Source organism: Hevea brasiliensis, chromosome 18 (genome assembly GCF_030052815.1).
Source record: "Hevea brasiliensis isolate MT/VB/25A 57/8 chromosome 18, ASM3005281v1, whole genome shotgun sequence".
Lineage (NCBI taxonomy): Eukaryota > Viridiplantae > Streptophyta > Magnoliopsida > Malpighiales > Euphorbiaceae > Hevea > Hevea brasiliensis.
Genome location: NC_079510.1, coordinates 37,672,212 through 37,695,967, shown reverse-complemented (window position 1 = coordinate 37,695,967; position 23,756 = coordinate 37,672,212). Strand labels below are relative to the sequence as shown.

Sequence of the window (23,756 nt, the reverse complement as noted above, 5' to 3'; positions counted from 1 at the left end):
TTATTTTTTATAAATTAATTTATTTTAAGGTATACGTGTGAAACACAATTTATTAATTAATTTTAATTCTATTTCATTTTAAAAAAATAAATAATAAAATAATTAATTTAATATAAAATAATAATAAAAAATTAATAATAAATAGAAATATAAATTAATAAATAATTTTATTATAAATTAGTAAATAATAAAAAAATAAAATATAATAAAATTGAAAGTAAAAAATATAAATATAAAAATGTAATATAATAAAATATATTAATATATTAAAAATCTCGATTATCTTAATAAAAGATTCGAATAGTATATGACTTGTAGTAAATAAGTTTGGAACAGATAGATAAAATAGAAAAAAATAATTTTTTATAAAATAATTGTTATTATCGTTAAATTTGCGTGTATTTTATCCGATGCTTTCCCACAAATAATAAAATCTTTCTAATTTTTTAATAAATAAGCAATATTTTTATTTGATTTTTATGTTTAAAATTAAATGAAATGATGCATTAATGGTTAAATAGGTTAAAATGGATGAATGTATTATTTTAGATACGTTTTAATCTATTTTTTTAAAAGAAAGAAAACTTTAATTTTAATAATAATAAAATTTATGAATGAAATAATAAACTAAAATTTAAAATGTTTTAATTTATTTTTTAAAAATAAATTTTAATTATTATATTATTTACAAATAAACCATCTAAAAGTAATAAACAGACACCGATCCTCCTTCTTAAGGAGATAAAGGGCCCATGTCGAGAATGGCGGAGAAGCCCATCCACACCCCCGGCTCCGGATGCCGGACGGTAGAAGAGTGCCAGGATATGATTCGACGTAGTCTCCGAAGTAAAATCTTTCGTCTCTCTTTTATTCAGCCCTTTTAATTTTCATAAGTCTGACTGGGGTTTAGGGATTTAGAAGGCGGATAAGCCATTTGACTATTTTGAATATATGAAAAAGAAAAAACGAAATTTTTGCTGTCAATTTTTTCTAATACCAGAATTAAGCTGCTTGTAGAGTTCATTGATTGATGTAGAGTTTGTCTTCTTGTGGGCTATAGCTTCAAAAGTGAAATTTTTGAAGGAGTATTTGGAGAAAGCAGGGTGTGGGGTTGGGGACAATTTCATTAAGGCTGTTAATTGTGATAAGAATATCAGTGGTGGTTATGTTCGTGGTGAAGGGGTAACAATGCTCATTCATGTGAATTCTTTGTTTAAATCATTTGCTTTTATTCCTAAATCTGCCCCTTGTGCTTTGGATTGTATTTCATTTGTGCAATTGATGAATTGAAGCTTTTCTTTTTTCAAATGCCATGTTGAATTATGTATGCGATGGAAGTTGACACCTTATTTTCATTGGGATTTCATTGCAATGAGTAGTTTTGCATGTGCTGAATTTACAGTTTGTTGAAGTATTAGAAGTCTGCATGAAATAATTTGATTTAAAAATTATCTGAGCTATCTATAAAGAACATAGTTTCTAGAGATCGGTTAATTGAATGTCATTTTTCTTGGTCAATTATGTCAACTTTTTTTATCGATTGATCAACCTATAATATTTTTTTTCCGCTTTGGTTTATTTTCCCATTTTCATTTATCTAATCTTCTGATAATAATTATTTCTCTATTCTTATATTTTCTCTTGTTATGCTTTGTAAGATAATTGTGTGCAGTAATCAAATGAACATTCAAGATGAGGTCAACCAGGTGGTCATACATGAACTGATTCATGCTTATGATGACTGCCGTGCTGCAAACTTGGACTGGGCTAATTGTGCCCATCATGCCTGTAGTGAGGTGTGCATCATGGTTGCAATTACCAACTACTAAGTCTTATTTGCATCTTTTGTTTGATGGAGTTGTTTTGCCATTTTTCTTACACTAATGCACATGAATATTTGTGACATTATTGACTCTTGTATATATTTTGTTGTTGATGGTCAATATATATTTGTTGAAGATAATAACTATGTGATAAAATATAGGAGCTTGATAATGATGACAATGATAATAATAATAACCATAATACATTTTTTTTTTGGTACTTACTGTTTGGGAATCCTATCTTTCGTGCATTGAGACTAAGTCCCTTCCCTAGTGATTTTAAGGGGCAATTCCCCACATCGGCCTAGAGTATTTAGGATAAATAATCTTGGAGTACCCCCTAGTTGAATAATAATTCTAATACTAATAATTGGTCAACTTTTTTTGATAAGCAAAAATTTATTAAATAATATAAATTAGAAAAAAAACTTAGTATGAACACTATAGACTAAAACCAGGCCAACAAGTCAATCTGAAACGCCCAACCTATGTAGTGGGATGCTAAGCATAGTTATTAAAGGCTCAAGGCACACCAAGACGTTAAGGGGACCTGGAGCCTAGGCGCAAGGCGCAGGTGCCCGCTTGAGCGAGGTAAGGCACAAAATTTTAAAAAAAAATCATAAAAATAAATTATATTATAAGTACTACAAATCTAATTGAGATAATATTAATTACATATAAAAGTATATATAATATATCATTTATTTCATTACTTATTTTTATTTTATTGGACCACTATCATTATCAATTAAATTATATACATGAGTAAAAATTATCATTAAAATGCATAATATGAATTTATTTTTAATGAAATATAATATTAAAATGATAATTTTAATTTTTACTATATATTTAATTTAATAATTCCTTACTAAACATAACTTAAAATAATTTAAATTAAATTTTATAAATTCATTAAGAATAACTATGTATTTGTTTTACTCATGTATGTAATTTAATTAATAAAGATATGAATAATCCATCAAAATTCTAATGTAAATACACAACAGTTCCTATTGATAAAGATTGCTTTGGCCCATTAGATTAGAATCAGAAAAAGGTATTTTCTGAACATAACAGCCAGGGAAAAAAAAATGGCGAGCATGAAGCCATGAACTCTTGCAGATCTGAGATTTTGAAAAGGAAAGGAGGAAAAGAAAGCATAGAAGAGAAAGGGAAATGAAAGGTCGGGTGGAAATGGGTCTGGTGGAGAGGGAGAGGAGCAGGAACGAAAAACAAGAAAAGCATACCTGGAGTTCTAGATCGGAAATTAGATAAGTCCAAGCCTAGGAGAGGATATAATCAAGTCAGGATTTTCATATCTTCTTCAAGTCAGGTTTTTCAGATCTTCTTCTTCTTTCTTCTTCTTCTTCTTCTCCTTCTTCTTTTTTTAGTTTGCTTTCTGTGATTGCATGGGTGTGGATGGCCTTCGTGAGGTGTGCCTCTTAGAGGTTGTGCGCTTTTGGATTTCTCAGGCACTATGGGCTGCGCCTGGTGCGCCTCACGCCTGAGGCGCGCTTTTGATAACAATTATGCTAAGTGAAAAAAAAAAACTTGGAGGAAGAGTACACAACAACCCAATAATGATTGATCAACTAGGTATGCATTAAATATAATAGGCCATTTTGCCATCAATTATTGTATTGCATGATAAAATAAATTGTGCCATGTATTTAAAATACAAATTATCTGTTTCTAAGGAACAAAATTAGAAAGATCGAGATTCATGAAAATATGTGCTCCATACCTTTTCTCTTTGATGTCATACAGCATCATTAACTTGCACTAATATTGGTGGTTAAAGTTTTTGATTCTTTGAATGTGCATTTATAACAGCGTCCATTTGTGCATTTCTATGTGAAATCTTACAATATATATTTCATATTGATTAATGGAGATTGGAGTGTGTAGGTCAATTATGAAGATGTTTTGGGTTAATACTAATTTTTATGCATCCATAGGAACATAGTAATAATTATATAGTCTAAGGTAATATATCATTTTATAGATTTGATACTTAGTTCCTTTTTCTTCTGTCATTTATGTGACGCAGATTCGTGCTGGCCATCTAAGTGGAGATTGCCACTATAAAAGGGAACTGCTGCGCGGTTACGTGAAAATAAAAGGCCATGAACAAGTGAGTTTTAGATTCTTTAAAAAGATTTAGAGCTAAATTATAATTTCTGTTTACGTAAGTTTATAATATCCCTTAACTAATATGAAAAACTGAAAATGAACCTTTCATATTCTGTGAAAATTGAAACTTACCATATCCAAGGACTACTCTAGGAAGGGACAAAATCCCTGGTCTTCATGACAAATTGTAGAAGTAACTTGGATATTTGTTTTTTCTCATAAGTTTGAGGTTGAGAAGAACCTATTTGTTTGTGGGTTGATGGCAGTGCTGTTTTGAGTTAGGCAGAATTCAACATATAAATTTTTGCATGTTTTATTTGGAACATGAAATTGTGGAACTACCGTAGAATGAGGGAGGAAAATACTGTGTTTCCTTTATCAGTTGTCTGGTCTGTTTGGTCGTTCCTATCTGAAAGAAATTGCTGACATGTATCTGTTTTGAGTGTTAAATTTTAGTTACTTTTCTTGATCTTGTAGTCTTTATTCCAGTGGTTGATGCCTTACTGGAGATGGGAATAAGAAAGTTAACAATGAAAAGAAAGTATATTTGAGCAAGAATTTTAAAGCAACAAGGGGGATGGATAATGGATAATTGAGAACTGAGTCTGATTTTGCATTATCTTTGAACTCTTAGGCTCTGTTTTAATTACTAATGCTTTAGAGAGCTGCTTGCAGTTACTCCTCTAAATCTAGAGAGTATGATGGCCCAAACTGTGATGATGACTGTCATCTTAACAGAGGGTTTCAAAGAAGAGAAGATTGATAAAGTTATCCCTCCAGAAGAGGACCTTGTTATGGTGTACTTCAATTTAGAGTTTAGCTTGAACATAAGAACTACAATCAGGTGAATGGCTTCTTCTCTCTCAGTTTAGACACATGCTATTTTGTGTATCTAATAGCAAAGATACCACCCAATCTATGTTGAGAGGAAATAAGAGCCTTGTAAAACAAGGAAATGCATCACAGTTCTTTTTTTTTCCCCTTCGTAGATTTGTCTTGCTTTTTCCTGCTGCTTATTTAGCACATTCTTCAAATTTCAGAATATTTCTTAAGTTTTGAATTTTAAATTTGAAGGAATGTGTGAGAAGAAGAGCGATGAAATCAGTGATTGCCAACCCATACTGCTCAGAAGCTGCTGCAAAGGATGCCATGGAAGCTGTCTGGGATGTCTGTTACAATGATACAAAGCCCTTTGATAGAGCTCCTTGAATCATGCTATGACTATCAGATTAGCTGCTGCTACTTCATATTTTTCCTTTAAATGATATCAAATAAGACATTGCCTTTCAAGGGCTCCGGAACAAGCCCTATATGTTCACAAGAATATTCAATTCTTTCCGACAGTTTTTCACATTTTTCTCTTTGGCAGGCACCTAAGGGATCTACGGTTCAGTCAAGAATGGAAAACCATGTTTGATTTTCTGAAAATTGAAAATGAAGACAACGATGAAGAGTCACTAACAGTAAACCAATGTGACATAAAAACCCTTTCTCATTTCATGCCAATAGTTATTATAGAGATGACACAAGCCAATTACACAGCCAGAAAAACCATATAAATTAGTAAAGAAATACCAAAACAAATTGCCCACAACACCTAACCCATACGTAAACTTTATCGTTGGTTTTAAATATTAACCAGTTCTTATTCTATCCAACCTGTCAACGCTTTTCCGTGCTCTTTCTAGTTGATGATCAATGCTTTTCCGGGATTTCTCATGGCAATCAACACTTCGTCGAGACCTTTCCATTTGATCCATGCGCAGCTTTTCTAGCTTATCAGTATTATTAGACTGATTTTTGAGTTTTTCCAGTTTGTCGGCATGATTGGATTGGTTTTTCAGTTTCTCAGGCCTGTCAGTACTATGCCTTGCTTTCTCTCTCCAATCTGTACTTTTCCTGGAAACCTCAAATACATCAGTACTCTTCCGGGGTTGCCCAAACTGGTCTGTACCTCTCTTTGAACTGTACCTTTGGGAAGGAGGTTTCTCGACAGTTGATATGAACTTCTTCAGGTGCCTGATATACTCTGGAAAGTGCTCTAGATCGCAGTGGTTCCCTCCTTTAAGCCAGAGTGGTTCGTATTTTTCTTTACACAGTTCCCAGAGTTGTTTCCCATGGGAACAATTTACAACTTCATCTGAAGTTCCCTGCAAATTAGTAGAAGAACATCAAAATAAGGAACATATTAATTTTTCCAGGGCTTCTTGCAATCAGCTTCAAAATGCTAAGGAAATCGTCCTTAAACTAAACATCAAAGGCTCAAGAATAGCAATAGCTTCTCAAAAAGTGCTTATCACAGTCTGTTTCCCTACTTAATTTGTATTGATCTGTTAGAAGGAATTGTCAAATCCATAACACCAAAACTAAGCAAGCAAGAATTTTATAAACAAATGAAACAACCGTTCCTAAATTCTGGGTAAATAGTTAATTGCCTAACTCATTCATCCCAATTTATGCAATAAATAATACTCATTCAACTCATTCTGGGATAGACCATTTATGGGGTTCAAATGAATTACCTTTTCCCACAATATCCCTGCTCTTAAAATTATCCTTCATATTTTTCTTGCCTTCATATTTTTCTTACCTTTTTTTTTTTCACTGGACAACCTGCTTTCTAGGTTGCCAATTGACTTGAGTCTTTGTTAAAACAATCTATATAAATGAGCAAATTTACTAGTGATCCCCCTGGTCTTCTTCCTTTCATGTATCAAAATATAAGATTGGGCATCTAAATCATGATAATTTAGAATTTTTTGAAGGCTTAATTGATTTGTATGGATCTGCAAGTATTTAAACCAGGAAAAATAAAAGACCTTAAACATGATATCAATTTTCTTGTTTGGATTTGAGATACCTGCATAGCCCTTAATACTAATGCATATCCTTTACATCAAATTCATTTGAAAATGATAGGGTATTGCCAAAATCCCTTAAAAGAAAAGCACAAGTGCCACAAAGTACTTCCTGGCTAGAAAATCTGAAGCAAATGGCATGGTAAACTGGATCTACAAGACCTAACAGCAGGAGAAATCTTATGCGATATTTCTTAAATGTGACAATACTTTGCAGTAGAAAATGGAAGGATTTTATAACATGTGTAGTCAAAACTTCAAAAACTAGGATCAATTTCATGCATGGAATGCCAAGAAACTTTTAGTTAACCAACTTCAACATGCATACCTAGAGGAACTAAAAATCTAAAGAGCCAGAAATTTAACACGCTCTGGGGTACAAGATAGATTCTCATTCTTTCAGCAATTTCAAAACTCGTTTTTGACCTGAATATAATGCATTTCATATTTCACCATAAAAGATGGGTATATATAAATGTGAATGACATAAGCAAGTGAAGGAGGCAAATCAAATAACTCATATGCCAGTTGTATTGTGACACAAAGGTCCAAAGGTGTGTGAAAAGTATGTGCACATAAAATAGATACTAAAAGAGAGAGAGAGAGAGAGAGAGAGAGAGAGAGAGAGAGAGAGAGAGAGAGAGAGAACTTAGGTGGTTCAATGTGTTGCAGTGGCATACTTACATGAATGATAAGAACAGGACAATCAACTAGTGGAATTTTATCAATATTCTGCAAGAAAAGAAAAAAAGAAGATAACAAGAAGTTCATTACTTGAAAAAGGAAAAAAAAATACTCATACTAAAGCAAGGAAACAAAACAATTAAACATACTTCCAAATGTGTTATTACCTTATAAATGTCGAACCAGTATGTACGCTTGACAGGATACATGACTCTTAAACCCGATAGTATGGGACTATGCAGTACAACAGCCCGTAACTGGGGCAGTCGAGCAGCAAGATCTAAGGTAGGGCCACTTCCAACAGATTGTCCATAAAGGATAATGTCTTCTTGCTTGGTGCCGTAACTTTCTTCAAGACACTTGTATGCGGCTTCAATATCTGCATATGTGTTCTGCTCACTTGGCTGCAATACAGGAACGTGGCTTTAGATGAAACTCATATTTTTCTCCCACTAATGCCACACAATTCATAAAAGCTCAACTATATATATATGTGTGTGCTGCACACAAAGGGGAAAAGGTTAGAATCTGCGGATAATACATAAACAAAGAGATATCTATACATTAAGTTTATTATTAAGGAGTTTAAAACATCAAACCTTTCCAGATGATTGTCCATATCCTGAATAGTCATACCTGAAAAAAGTTGAAAATCGTAAGTGAATGCAAACTGTGAATATTTTTCTGATTACAAATATGCATCAACAGAAACTGTCTTCAAAAACATGGACAGAAAAGTGCATCTTCAGAGATGGAAAAAAGAACAATTGAAACTTTCGGAATATTAACACCAGATTACACTAGGGCAAGGGGATGGTATAGCTTAAGATACTAGCACAATTTACTTCATTAACATTTTTTTGAGCTATGGTCCATAAAAATGCTGTTCGACTAAATTCACTAAGCAACACTAACAACTACAGCAATTATGCAGATATGCCAAGAATCTACATACTTATTACATTGGTAAGACAGTAAGGAAAAGATAAAACCAAGACTCAAATGCAATAATTAAAGCTCTTCCGATCTTCATCATGCTAAACGGTCTTTTTATGAGTACTATCGTCCCACAACCTTGAAATATATCATTTGTCTATGAATTTTGTATGAAATAAAACTTCGATTCTGCCTTTAATCATACTATAAAAACTGATAAATTGACCAAATATCTGTTTTCAGTTAATTTAAAGGAATCCCAGCTAAAGACAGAAAAATTCCTGGCTAAGCATTAACAAAATCCCAATTTCTTGCAAACTAAAACCACGAGAAAATCCAAACCCACCTCAAGTCCTCAACGTAAATCATAAAAAACACAAAAAGCCCAGTTACCAAAACAGCAAAACCATGAGATTAACCAGAAGCCAATACACTTCAAAAACAGTAGCAAAGGTAGTAAAAGTAATAGCAATAGTACCCCATGAGATTAACGCTCAGGTGGATGCTCAATTCGATGAAGAGCTCATACATCTGCCCCAGATCGGCAGCGTTACCGTGAGAGTAAAGAAGAGTGGAGGTTGCCATAGGATGCCTTATGTGCATTGCCACTATCTCTGTACCTTTCTTAGTGGGCAATTTCAAGATTTCAACGTTTTCACGGTGAGGGAAGGGGCTCAAAAGCAAGAGACCAGTGAGGTGGTCTGTTATTAGCTTGTATGATGGTGGGTTTGGTGGAAAGAAGGCAAATTTCGCTGCCATGGTCGATGCCACCCCTCCCATCTCTTTCTTCACTCTTGCTCTGTTTTTCTTTTCCTTTATTGCTCTGCTTCCTCTGTTTTCTTGGTAAGATAAAAAAATTTCCGCTTTGGAGAACCTGAAATCTGGAGTTAGTTTAGATCAAAAACATTCTATTCCATTCCACTTTTTGCTATTTCCAGAAGATTTATTTTATTTGATTTTTTTTCTAGAGAGAGGTTTTGATCTCGAGTGGCTATTAGAGTGAGAAAAAGCCTCTACATGCCTTTTCATTTGGTCAGTTAGCATTTGTCTTATTCAGAAATCCATCGAATCAATTTATAAATTATAATTGTTTTAAATTAGGCCTGTTTATTTAAGATATTTTTAATAAAAAAATTTATTTTAATATTTTTAAATTAAGTGTTTATTAATTAATTTAATTAAATATTTTATTTTATTATTTTCATATAATTTTATAATTTTATTATATATTATTATTGTATTTATTTTTATATTTATGTTAAAAAATTATTTTCCAACAATAATTTAAATAAAATCTTTATATTAATTTTAATAAATTTAAAAATTAATTTTTATTAATTTTAATAAATATTTTTGTCTATAAAATATTTATTTATTTAATTTAAATTATATTATAATATAATTAAAATAAATCTTGATAATATTATAATAAAATATTAAATTAATATAATTTATTATTAAAAAATAATTTAGTAGCTTTTTTATTATTTTAATAATAAATATATTTATAAATTATTTTTTATTAGACGTATCAATTACTTGTAAGTATTTTAATTAAATATATAATTATTTAAATTTTAATTATTTATAAATTTAAAATAATTTAAAATTTAATTTTAATTTTTATAAATTAAAATAAACATCTCTAATCCCTATCGTTAAAACTTAAATTATTTATAGGATAATTACCCTTTTCTTTGATAATGGATAAGAAAATTTTAAAGGTGTAACGACCCAAATTATAGACTGGACTGGCACTAGGACCTAGCCTAACCCAAAGCCCCTGAGACCCATAGTAAGCCTAACTATTCCTTAGCCCAATCCTAAGCCTATATTGAGCACAATTTCAAAAAATCAATCGGACAGAGTCCTACCATAACATTGACCATTCAACGGAGAGTTTTTCACTTATCCGACCTGTAAGCACATTATATATATAACAATTTGGGGAGTTCAGATCACCCTCCACATACTCATAACAATAATATTTCAAATGGGGGCTCAGCTCTCTCATTTAACCCAATTATCATCCATGCATAGTCATATATCATGCTTATAATTCCAGTTGATACATATATAACAGATCCAAATGAATACATCACTAATAATAATAATACATGCAGAGTTCTATAACAGAATAAAAGAATAAAATACAATTAAATGCTGATAGTAAACTTGCGAAGAAGAGAGCAAGTTAAACTCAACAAAAGACCTCCTGTATCCTGAAAAAATAGGTGAACAGGAGTGAGTGTTCAACTCAGAGAGTAAAATACCGATTTTAAGTATAATTTCTATAGCTATTTAAAACTAATGCATCCTAAATAGTGGAATGCAACACCTTCATAGTTTTCATACATATCACATCATAAATAACAAAAATGGTAATTTGAAGCACTCACACACCCATATAATATTTAAACAGTATATATATGGGAGCTGATCCCCTGTACAGCTCTGTTAATCCAACATCTGCCAGAGAGTACATCTCAAGCTGGACTTTCGCTTAATAGACTAAATGCCGGAGTTAGCAAAATCATTTCGAGCCGTGCCTACCCCGACTTATTCATAAAAGGCTTGGGTTCTAGCGAGTCAAGCTCCAGCCGCGTCTACCCTTTCTGTCCATATCCAATATCACACACCACACGCACATTGCTTTAAATTACCATAAAATAATATTCATAACATTTCATCAAATAAAGATATAATATAAAATGTGCCTAGTATTTAATTATATATTTAATTATATATATATATATATATATATATAAGTGATGCATGAGCATACTTGAACATATAATAATATTAAAATTATAATTAAAATCAATATTTTACTCACAGACGTAAAATGAGGTCACTGTGACGGTTGAATGGAGGAAAAAAACTGTCCTAACTCACCTTATAATTACATTACAATTATTTAATATAATTGATTCGATACAAGCTTAAAAAGAAAACAAAGATACCCTAAATTGTGTCGAAAATCTGACAAATTTATCCCTATACCTAGGATCTACCAAACCTGCAAAGTAGTTCAAATCACACTTCTAAAGCCACACATCATCTCAACAACAACACATGACCCCTCTTGGGCTCTCAAATTCAGGCAAATCTCACATAATCTAATAATTCAATTATAAAGTTTAAAATAGATATTTTGTAAAAGTCATTCTAACTAATTCTAAAAATTCTAAAATTTTATTTCACGGTTTTTAGCAATATTATAGAGCTAATGCAAAATGAATTATAATTTTCTAACTACCCACGAATATTTTATGAAATTTTATTCTAAACTCAGCACTATAAAATTGAATAAACTCAGAGTTTGGGTTTACCTATGTCAATTCTGACCCTTGAAATGCGTCCGGAATATCTAAAAATGGTGGGATAGTCTGTAACTTTTATTCAGTTCTAAAGTGATTTTGACAGCTTATCTACTCGACTCGAAATTATAAATCCAAATGATGATTGAATTACTATAAAATAAAAATACTTACACAAAGCTTATAATATCAAAGATTATATTAAAATATTTTTATTTATATATAAAATAATTATTTAAAAATTAAGGGTGTTATAAAAGAAAATGAAATGGGTTTGTGTTCCTGTGGCACCTAACAACATACCAATGCATACCCATGTGGATAAAGTTGATTTTATTTTAGGATTTGACAATTGACGAATCCTTTTGTTTTTTATTAAATACTTTGATTATTTTATTTTATGATTTTATAAATATTTTAATTGTAAAATAGTGAAATAAAAATATTAATAATGATAAAAATTTAAAAATGAATTAATAATTTTTTTAAAACTTTATTTCTCATTTAATGGAGAAAATGTGTTAGAATGTACTTAAAAATGGATAAAATATTTGATAGAATTAAATTTAAAATTATTTTAATTTATTTTTAAAATAAATAATAATGATAAATAAAATAATAATTTAATATTTTGGATTAAAAAAGTTTTGATCTCATAGTTTGATGCTTAAACCTCACCAAGAAACTTTGTTTGACTCACTCGGTCGTCACCAACTTCTTTAAATTAACACAACAATCATTTGTGTTCGTACAATCTATTTAATAAACATCAAACTTCAGGTTTACATCACTGAGATGCTTTTATGAGTCGCACCATTCATATGGCTCTTGCTCATTTACTGTATATTTTAAAAGACAATAAAAAGAAAAATTAAATGGTTTGATTTGGCACTAAGATTAATTATTATTATTATTATTATTATTATTATTATTATTATTATTATTATTCTATGCATTTATTTTAATGTTTCATCACTTTTATCATTCACAATTTTTTTTTCATGTTAAAAATTTTTAAAGGTGGAGATTCTGATCAAATGAAATTTATCATACATGAGAAAATGGTTTAAAAAGCTCAGAGTCAAGCTTGTCAAACTCATTCAGAATTAATTCAGAATTAATAAGCTCAATGATACATTGTTATAACTATTGACATCCTTTATTTGGCTAACAAGAAATGAGAATTTAATTATGTTTTTCTTTTTTAAAAAATCATAGAACACATTATTTTTTTTAAAAAATTTTTTGAAAATAAATATACTAAAGACAATATTAAATTAATTGATCTGAAATCCACTTCACTTGCATAGAATATATATATATATATATATATATATATATATATATATATATTCCACAGGAAAAAAAATAAAATAATAGGAATCAAGCTATGTAGAATCAATGGCTTGAGAGGTGAAAGGTGTTCGTTCTTATTCTTATTATGGAAAAAGAATAAATGAAGGGTTGATACTTTCTTTATAGAAATATCAATAAAAAGACCAACCCTGGTACATCCACTAATGTTACTGTAACTACTCCAGAACAAAACCAGTGAAGCTTCATCTGAATATAGTCCAATTCATGGCAAATAATCTTGCCAGCTGAGATGAGACTCTGGGAAAAATAGGATTCTTTTACAATTACCATGACCCAGTTGGCTTCTTCATATGTTGATTTATGCAGCTGTTATTGGCGGCCATTAAGGGATTCAGTGCCACAGTCCAAAGGTTATAATCAGATCCAAATGAAATGAGCCAGCTTGCGCATGGAATCTTGAGGACTTTCATCTAATCATCATCAGGATTCATGGTTTGCTAAATAAAAAAGAGAAGTTATTCTGTGTGCCTGGCCACACATACAAACAGGTGGACTCCACCTGCGTATCCCATCGGGTGAGTGGGTCTCACCAGTTTGTGTGTAGCCCAATCCTCCCTAAACAAAATCTTCCATGTTTCTTCATTTAAACAGAATTGAACTTGAGCTTCTTTTTAGGTTTTCTTCAAAAGAAGACTTGAAATACCCACCTGTCTAACAGGCTTCATATGCCATTTCTGACCACAAAACACTTCTTTTCAGAGTAGTTCTAAATTCTAATGCTCCTTCCAAACCAAATATAGTCTGCTAAAATGATCAGAATGGTTCACAACATTCAAGTATATAGATGTACCATTAATGCCAAAACACCAAAAAGGCTTGGAGAGATCCTCAAAAAAATAACCCTTCTTTTTATTCTTAATACAGGAATGGAAAAATCTAGATTTGAGCTAAAATGAGTTCAACAGGAGAATTTAGGGGTTAAAAAGCATCTGAAAATGATGTCTGTATTTTATTCCCATGGTAAAAACATAACAGCCCAATACAACGAAGGAAAGACCATATTATAATTGCTCATAAATTTTTTTTTTTGTGCCTGATCAGGGATGTAGACTCTAAACAGGAAGTTTATATGTTAATCATCCTTGCTCCAATCCCTATGAATCTCCTGTGAGTACCACTAATAATGCCCTGCACGTGCACCCTCTTGGCGTCCCTTGAAGGTTGAACCAAGCAACAAAATGTAGCTCCCCAACAAAGATAGAGTAGCACTTTAACCCCAGGTTAAAGAACATTTTTCTTTTTTTTTGTATGAAACAAAATGCTTACTGCTACTTTGCTAGGGGATGTAAATCCATCCTATTTTATAAATCATGTAAATGCAACCAAAACAAGACTATGACAGATTCCACACCCCCCACCCCCACAAAAAAAAAAAAAAAAAAAAGAGACTGATTGATTTGATTTCCAACTCATCATAAGCTTAGTAATGAAAAATATACTGTTTTACTAAGAACTCTAACCACACTGGGAGGAAAAGGTTGATGAGAAATCTCCAAAAGTAGATTGCTGATATTACGCAGACATCCTGTCAAATCTAATCACATTGATATTCAGAATATAAAATGTTTAAGGGAAGAACAATCCAAAGGAGGGTCATTCCCTCATTTTATCTTAACAACTCATCTACTGCTAATCGACACCAATTCAGAGACAATAAACTTCGTATCAAGGGCCATAATGTCACTAGGTTAACAGCAACTCACAAACCAAGAAGGGTCATTGATCTCAAACAGAGTTGTATGACGAAAAATATTAATATAGCTGACATCGACTAGTTTAGAATTTAGAATTAAGGGCTAATTATTGTTCTTGAATAAGAGTTAATAAGAGGGGAGATTTACTCATTGTGGAGTTTAACTCCATCAAGCTTCCCAGCAGACAAAATAAAGAAATTTGATGATGTTGAGATATGAACAAAATGAGAGAATAAAAGGGATGTTTTAGCCAGAACGAGGTCCTTGATATTAAGCAAAGTAAACAAATAGCAGTAGGTCACACCCACCTTAATTCTATCTTCTTGTTGAGATGGAATGATGAGACATGTCCCTTGTGTGCAACAAATATGTTGCCTCACATAATTCCTTTCTAATTTCTGGGTGGTTCCTACGATCCTTGTTATCAAAATCAAGTAATACTAGATTCATTAACACATTTATGACCTGCAGAGGAGTCTGATTTGTAATATGACTACAATACACAAGTACTATACTTATCAGAAATACATTACCATCAGAAATCAGATATAGAAGTTCATGTCTATGTGAAAAATATTCAGCAACCCTACCCTAGAAACCGTGCTTTCTAACGCAAGGCGGAAGAAAACAAAGTTTCACATTTCTCTACCAAGTTGAGATAATATGACAGGAGCATCACCTATAATTTTTAGGTGGCAGTGCTTGTGTGGTGCTGGTCAGCACCAAGAAGTTTAATTTGACTTTGTTAATAATTAGTGGGGTTGTCCCCCTGATCAAGAACAGTGGGGCTCACAGCAAATTATATAAAAAGGGGGAAAAAGAAGAAAGCAAGAAGAAAGAGAAATGCAATAAGACAGTCACAGAATCACAGATGCAGACACAATAGATCTAGCTAAGATTAAATGAAACATATGGAGCATCTTCATCCACTCTGCACCCTTTACCGGTCTAATATATGCTGAGAAGCTTAGATTCTATGTCATTGACTTGACAGTGCATGTAATTTCACTTCACAATTTCAAAATTACGAACAGAAATCCACACTATGAATAGCACATGACCACAATTTCTTCAAGTTGTTAACCATAAGGCTGAGAAACGGTCAATAAAGTAACCACTGTTGAAAGTTCATTTTAACCCACAAATGTATTGTAGTGTATTCCTTTAAGCAAATTAACCTTAAGTGTTGGTTTTGATACATCAATCTTCTCCTTTATTCTCATTCTATTCTTGTAATATGGTGGCTATTGCATGCAAATATTTCTCCATAAATATATGTTAAAGGTCATCCTGCAATGCAAAAGACAATATAGAAATTCCAAAGCTAAACCACAACTGGCGGATCCTGCTCAAAAAAATATATTGCTGTCTTCAATTTATGGTTTCTAGTGGCATGCTGCAATCACTCCTAAAATCACAAGCAATCATCTTCTTGCACAGATTCTATCCAAGAGCTAGAATTGAAGTATATTATGCACATAATCTCCACCCAAAAAAAAAAAAGGAAGCTTCCATCTTCTAATTGGCGTAATGAAAACAAACAGTCCTTGGGTCCTCGTTTCAATTCAACTGGAAGCATGAACATATGCAGCTCTCATAGGGTTATGATAAAATATACAAGTTTGATTTCTGGCCTACTTAACGTGGCATTTACTTTGACAATCATACAAACTAGAACTAACTTTGAACTCTGACCAAAACTTTTAGGTGACCAAGCAGCATAAAGCTATCACATCAATGCATTCACCACTTTTACACAATACACCCAACTAACATAGAGATACCTTGCAATTATTCCAACTCCAAAACTAGGCTTCAAACATCCAAGCAGGAAATTCTCTATCTGCAACTAATAGCCAAACAAACAGATGTTGAACATACCTGATCATGTTTGATAACTAAACACATTACAAAGGCTTTATAATTTTCAAAAACAATTCATCCCTGAATTGGAAAACAACCTGATCACATTCTTAAGAGCAAACAATAAAATAAAAGGCAACAGGAGGATTGAAGTCACTGATTAAATAACAAATACAATCATATTTGCAACTATGCCTGACTATTGCCTTAACAGGCAATTGACCCAAAATTCTCATGGCAAGAGTCTAACAAAAGTACAAATGGCTAATTTTATGCTTTCATACAATCCTATCTATTTATAGAAACTGATTTCTATTACCAGAGTGACCACTAAATGGTCCAAATAAAAGTTATCGGTTCTTATTTGTTTGATGTTACAAAGAGATTAAGCATAACCAAACTCCAAGAAAACTCAATCAATGGCAAGAACCCACCTATGATGTTGCCAATGTCAATATACCTTTAAAAAAAAAAGTAGGAAAATAAGGGATAGAGAGAGAGCTGCAAAATACAGAGTATACTTGAACCAACAACTACGTAAGACATGGAAGCGAACCAGCAGATTTCTTCATCTGAAAACAGATTGTAGCTAGCTGTAGAAGCATCATCATCATCATCATCACTGCCTCCACATAAGTCAATGCGAGGGAACAAAATTATTAGCTCCTCTTGAATTAGCAACAACAAGGAGACCAGTAAAAATAAATAAATAAATAAATAAAATAAAAATAAAAAATCTTAACTCCGAAAAGAAAAGTCATAACAACTCAAAGAAATTCCATTATCAATGCAGGATTAGCTAGGCATATGTAATAGAATTAGAAACATATCTCTTTATGCTACCAGAACTTTAAGCCTGTAAGTATAACTGTTGTAATAGTATTATTCCTTTCTTCAAATGGAGAGGGTGGGAATATCTTGATCAAAAGCTCTCCTGTTGAGAATAGTAAGAAAGAGTTTTATAAATTCAATCAAAATGGTCAAGAAAATCACCACCTTTTAGTTTCACATACTGATTAAAGATTTGTCCAGAAAATTGGGTTTTAAATTATACACTGAACATTCTGCATTGCTACTCCAAAGAACCTTGAGCAATTTACAGCATTGTATATGATAAACATCATATTCTCTTTTGTTGTTACCAATAACCCACATAATGCACTGAACAAAATAAACACTTCAACTGTTAACAAGAAAAAGGGAAGAATACCTGCATTACCCATCCCCTAATAAGGATAGATATGCAGAGAAAAAAAAAAAAGAGTAAAATTGTGGCAGTGCAGAATCATATGTCTAGAAAGAAACACATTCAGATTCCATTGCAACTACATCTACCTCACAATAAACATGAGTGCATTCCATCCTAAAATATATTACTAAGATTCCAATCATTGATGATCAAGGCAAGTCTAATAATGTTGTAAATCTTATTTTCAACTCATCATATTTCCATAAGCAACAATGCCAAAAATTAATCCAATATCAATAACCTATCAGATAAAATGAACTGCAAAAAGATTTTATTTTTGAACAAATGACTAACAATTGAAGTGCTCACTAAGATTTTACCCATCTATGCCATAAATGAATGTATTATCAAGAGAAATTTATCAGTTACCAAAGGAAATAACAGGTCAGATATAAAGCCCCCGCTCTAAAAAAGGAGGAAAAGATAACACCATTAATAAAACCCTCACCGAGAAAAAGAAAACAGCAAAGAAATCCAAGTCTGTCTTCTGAGCCTCTTCCTCAGCTTTCCTGTGCTTGTGCTTGTGCTTGTTCATCTTCCTCTTTTCTCTTCTTCTTCACGCAATCAGCCCACATCCCGAACCTCGTCATTCTGCACATCTTGGATCTACCCAGCTAATAAAATCGGGTACGAACATAACACAAATGGATGCATCGATAAGTACGGCAAAGAATCGAAATGGGTCAAGTTAGAAAGTTGTACTCTGTTTGCTTGGGAGGAGGCAAATTAAAGGATAAATTTTTGGTATTTTTATTAATACAAGCACAATGGCGGATTAGGAGGTTATATTAGGTGATCACTGAGCAGATATCCTTCTCTCAACAACAAGATGACATCCATGAAGCATGGAAATTTGTAAATATTCGGTCTACTAAAAATTATTACACCAAAAAACATCTTATATTTTTCAGCTGATTACATCAAATGGGCTATATTGCGGATAGGGATGCAAGGAATTGAGTTGTTATGAGTATTGAATCTATTGAATCAATTGAATCTTAGAGATTTAAATAATATATAATTAAATTTAATATAGATAAAAATTTAAAAATTAATATTTTTATAAATAAATAAATTAATTTTATTTTTTTTAAAAATTATATATATATATATATATATATATATATTTGTTTAAATTAATTCTTAATAAATTTTGTTGTTGAACCATCTTTTGGTTTTTTAAGTGGTAGTTGTATTTATGTAAATAACAATAAAAATATTTTTTATTTATTAATCTCAGGAAAAAAGAAAATTCTAAATCTACCACTATTTGAGAGACAAGGTATTTGTTAATAGGGTGTGCATGCTTCTGCTTCTTCCTTAACAGAATTGAAAGAATATTATTCGCGTATATAGAAATAGTACTCTCTGTTTCGTAGAGAACGATATTTATAATATAAAATGATTTTTATATAATTATAAAATATAATATATTTATGTCAAGTACACTTAATCATCTCTATAATAAAATGTTTGCAAGAGGGTGAAAGAAGGTATATTTGGATGCAGCACAAGGAGAGGTAAAATTTTTTAAGTAGTGAGAAATGAGATTTGTTTGGACAAGGGTACGAGTTCCCGTTATTTAAATAGAATATATGGAAAAGGAAGAGTAAATATGATATCATCTAATCTAGTTTAGTTTAACTATGTATTAAGCAGGTTTAAATTCAAGTATTTACTTTCTTAATTTTTTAATTAAATATATTATTATTACTTAACATATTTTAATATTAAAAATAATCAACCCACAATATAAAAAAATCAATTAAAAAAAAAGGAAAATGGCCACCGAGTTTACCTTTGGTTTTGACATTTTTTTGCTGGTTAACATCACTACTGTTGACCCATAACAGTGATTTGAAACTATGTTAGATGCCTGATCTTCGTGCAGTAAGAAAGTGGGAAGAAAACCAGTTCAAAAGCAATATATAAAGCAACCTGGAAAGGAACAAAAAATTGCACTTATATTAATCTATATGGTAATTAAAGATCAGAAACTCTCAAATCTTTATTTATGGCTTCAAATGCCAACTTAAAACTCCCATTGGCATCATATTACAAGAAAGATACATGGACATCAAAGAAAGGATCGCACAGTTTACCATTATTTGACTATAATCTATATAAGGAATTCAATATTGTGGCTGTAATAGTGTGTTTAATATGGTATCTCTGCAATGCCCTCCTCGTGGCAGCAGAGGAAAGTGAAGTACTTCTCCATGACGTGGTGGCACTCAGGGCATTTCAGGTGCTCAGGGATCCTACCGGCGGTGCTTGGGAACTCGAAACGGCAGCAAGGATGAGTGACACCGTGAAGCTTGTCATGGTGTTCTTTGAAAGACAAATCAAAGCCTTTAACTGGTACTTGCTCCTTCCAGGTATCATACTCTATCAATGTAGGCAAAACAGTGGTGCTATGCCCATTAACCACAACGTTAGACCCTCTACTGAGCACGGCCCATCCACCTTCTTTGTCATAGCTAAGCAGTTTCTTGATTTCTTGCATCATAGGGTCATACTCATCGATCTTGCCTTGTTGAATCTTGGAGAATACCATGCTCTCTAGCCTGGTCCAGAAGAACCATATCATGGTCATGTCCGGCCAGACGTAGCTGAGCTTCTCAACAGTGATTGTGGCTATGACTCGCTGGACTTTGTCCTTCTTGCTGCTCTTCCCCACGTACACCATCTCGAGTGGTATACGTGATGCCTGTGCGACTGCTCGTGCGTTGTTAGTGAACTTCCTCACCCACTCGATATCGTCCCCTCCATACAAGAAAATGTACTTTCCTTCTTTAATCTGTTCAAGAAATTTTACTAGACGTCAATAGTAGTTTAAGGATTTACATTTAGAAGAGGTTAATTAGTGTGATTAATTATTTAATTACCCAGTTGAGAATAGTTGGGTCAATGCCATCAACCAGGAGCTCAAGCCTCCATGTCTCTTCCTTCCAGAGAGATTCTTCTCTCAAGCTAGTGAAAGGGAAAGCATTGCTTCCCCAAATCCACATCATATGTAGTGCATTAGGGCAAACCACTCGGCCCTGACGGTCAAGCACCACCAGGATAGGCTTCTTCCTGAAGTGCCACACCTCCCTGATGAATTTAATGACCACTTTTTCAATTATTGATGGGTGGTGCACCGAGTACCATGGCATCGTAGCCTGCAGGGCCTCAAACTGCTTTTGCATAGAATCATTCCAAGGCACTGTACGGTCCACAATTGGGATCCAAACCACCTCATACTGACTCTCCAGCCTGGTAGCGTGGAGTCTGGACTCATTGTAAATCTGTTCAAGAATCGAAAGCTCGTCGTGCGAAATGTCTAGCCCCGAAACGAGCAATAGCACATTCTTCCTTCTCAGCACATCAATGTTAACCTATTCAAGCAATAATAAACATAAAAAGTCCTACACTAGCTTGAAATTGTATAATTTGGTAGTAGCAGTAGTGATGGATGTGCGAGAAGAACAAACCCTTCTCTTGGTAGAGCCATCAAGAAGTGGTGGGATGTCATCCTTGGCATAAATCAGGGCCTTCAAGATCTTCATGTTGTCAATGTGGATTGTATCAAAAAGATTCAGAAGCATTTGATAGGCTTCAACATTCCTCTTCTCATCTGCATATTAAATAAACATCATTAATTGATTTCTACAAGGATATTTCCTATATAATTGCCCCAAATTCTGTCTTCTAATTTCATATTGACCAAATGGGCTTTAGAAAAAACATTGAGGTAGCAAACCTATGTGTTGGTAACAAATAGAGAGCTGCTTCTTTAGATGCTCATTTATGTTTTGGAGTTTGTGAGCTAAGGTGGATAGTTCCCATGCCTCAGTGGTAGCAAACCTAAATTAATTAAGTGGAAGAGAGATTATTACTATAAATTATTAATAATTAATACCAGCTTGGAATGTGAAAGGCCCAGAATTGAAATTATCAATTAACAAAGCATGCATGTTGAGATGGAAAAGAGAAGGAAGGCATATATGTATATATACTCATGTCCCAAGGTGGTGAGACTGGTAATCTGTGTTGCACAAGCCACAACACTCCTTATGGTCCAGTAGACAGCAGTTGGGATGTGGGCAATGGCTGCGGACAAAGCAGGCACCTCTGTGGAAATATATGTAGATGGTAATTCCTTGAACTCAACTATGCACTTAGTGACCTCCATCATGACCCTGATCAGATTGTTAAGTGCTTCAAACCGAGGCTTCAATGGGCCTGTGTGTTCCAGGATAACAGGCAATTGCCTTAGGATTGCCATTGATTTGGCAAGTGGGTTTGAGGAGTAAATCTGGGCAAGAAGCCAGAATTCTCCATAATTCAAAGCAAAAGCTGCCATAGTCAGCACCAACTTAGCATCCCAGGAGTAGCTTGACAGCATGTTGAATAATGACAGAGTTGTGGCATGAGCATCTGATCCACTCAAAGCCTTGTAGGAAATCTGAAAATTCATTTTTTCCCCCAGACAATTAGAGGCCAGTGTACGTATTGTAGGTTATACATATGCAAATTGAAATATTACTCACCTCACACGAAATTCTGTCAATAACAAATGACAATGCTTCAAGCGTGGCAATGAAATTGACTTGACGATTCTTGTCCTCCATCTCTGCGTGAACTAGGGCAGGCTGCATTGAAACAGAAGTGATAACTATCAGCTAGCAACTCAGAAAAAAGAAATAAATGACAGAATTTTTGTATTAATTATACCGTCAAGGTGGTCTCAACTTGACGGGTGGCACGATTGAGGATGTCTTCAACAATATTGAGGAGAGGTCTGACATCAAACTCTCGGCCATCAGGTGCATGAGTTGCCTGAACTTGATTCATTATTGAATTCTCATCGGAAAGAGCAAGCATGCTGCGTTCACTCTTGATCGGCTGCTGAGTGGCCCCACCGGTGCCTGGAGCCGCTGTGAGTGACCTGAAGGACATGGCGAGCCAAGGGTAATTAAACAGCAGGATACAAGGCAGACAAGAAGGGAAGAGGTATTGGCTTGTATGCTGCAATGGGCATTCAGAAGCTTATTTATAGTAATCAGAAATGGAATAAGCAAAAGCATTGAATCCTCTTCCTTGCTTCCATTGTAATCTAAATCTTAAAAACGTTAGAGGCAAGAATGTAAGCTCTTTTGTGAAGCCTAGGACCCATCTCCCCTCCATTGATAGAATCCAGAAGTAGCTCAACACTCACGGCAGTTTTGTTTTTGGTACAATAAAAGTTTAGGCAAAAGGAGGCTTCCAGTTCAAGCCCGCCAAATTCATTGAGGAATTACAATGGAGTTTAGAGACTCACTTTACTGCGAAATCAAAATGCAAACTAGAAGGAAACTGGGATTTGTGGTGTAATGTAATGTACTTAAAGAGAGAATATACAGTATTAAACAAGATTCAGAAGATCTTGGCCGTCAAAATTGTAAACCAAGACATGAGAAACATGGTGATTGGGCAACGCTGTGGTTTGCTTCTTTGCTTGATTCCCTTCTTTACGTGTTGCTTTCCTTTGTCTGAGACAAACAGGAAAAAGAATAAAAAAAGTGAGATTTGATTCCCTGCTTTTGTGAAGCTAAACAATAGAAATGTTGATTTAACAGCCAACGAAAGATATGATTTGCACATTAATTTACTCCATTTTTAATTACAATGCTTTTTGGTCAATAATGGTCTGGTAAAACACTGCATCTCTTTCTTTCTATTATGCTCCAAAAAGGAATCGTCTTCTTCTCTATCGCAAATTATAGAATACAGTTGAAGTGTGTGCTCTTCTAAATGCAAATATTTGAACTATATATGCACTCAAGGTAACC

The 23,756-nt window shown here is 33.0% G+C and overlaps 3 protein-coding genes and 1 long non-coding RNA gene across 4 annotated transcripts; 1 reads left to right on the top strand and 3 right to left on the bottom strand.

Moving 5' to 3' along the window:
* The first annotated feature begins 699 nt into the window (after positions 1-699).
* On the top strand, positions 700-5,322 carry LOC110667554 (mitochondrial inner membrane protease ATP23). Its single transcript, XM_058141083.1, has 5 exons — positions 700-846; positions 1,061-1,182; positions 1,659-1,796; positions 3,877-3,960; positions 5,034-5,322. Exons 1-5 carry the CDS (start codon positions 753-755, stop codon positions 5,166-5,168), a joined length of 573 nt encoding a protein of 190 aa, XP_057997066.1. The 5' UTR covers positions 700-752; the 3' UTR covers positions 5,169-5,322.
* Positions 5,323-5,433: 111 nt separating this feature from the next.
* Positions 5,434-9,433, bottom strand: LOC110667552 (uncharacterized). The gene is made up of 5 exons (XM_021828431.2): positions 8,916-9,433; positions 8,101-8,137; positions 7,669-7,905; positions 7,502-7,549; positions 5,434-6,109 (listed from the first exon to the last, which is right to left on the bottom strand). Exons 1-5 carry the CDS (start codon positions 9,215-9,217, stop codon positions 5,594-5,596), a joined length of 1,140 nt encoding a protein of 379 aa, XP_021684123.2. The 5' UTR covers positions 9,218-9,433; the 3' UTR covers positions 5,434-5,593.
* A 7,418-nt stretch (positions 9,434-16,851) lies between these two features.
* Positions 16,852-18,860, bottom strand: LOC110667496 (uncharacterized). Its single transcript, XR_002497308.2, has 2 exons — positions 18,389-18,860; positions 16,852-17,313 (listed from the first exon to the last, which is right to left on the bottom strand). It is a non-coding gene; the product is annotated as an uncharacterized LOC110667496 (long non-coding RNA).
* Positions 18,861-19,923: 1,063 nt separating this feature from the next.
* On the bottom strand, positions 19,924-22,946 carry LOC110667498 (protein SIEVE ELEMENT OCCLUSION B). The gene is made up of 7 exons (XM_021828364.2): positions 22,660-22,946; positions 22,476-22,577; positions 21,942-22,390; positions 21,686-21,789; positions 21,417-21,559; positions 20,829-21,320; positions 19,924-20,740 (listed from the first exon to the last, which is right to left on the bottom strand). Exons 1-7 carry the CDS (start codon positions 22,882-22,884, stop codon positions 20,099-20,101), a joined length of 2,157 nt encoding a protein of 718 aa, XP_021684056.2. The 5' UTR covers positions 22,885-22,946; the 3' UTR covers positions 19,924-20,098.
* Positions 22,947-23,756: the final 810 nt, after the last annotated feature.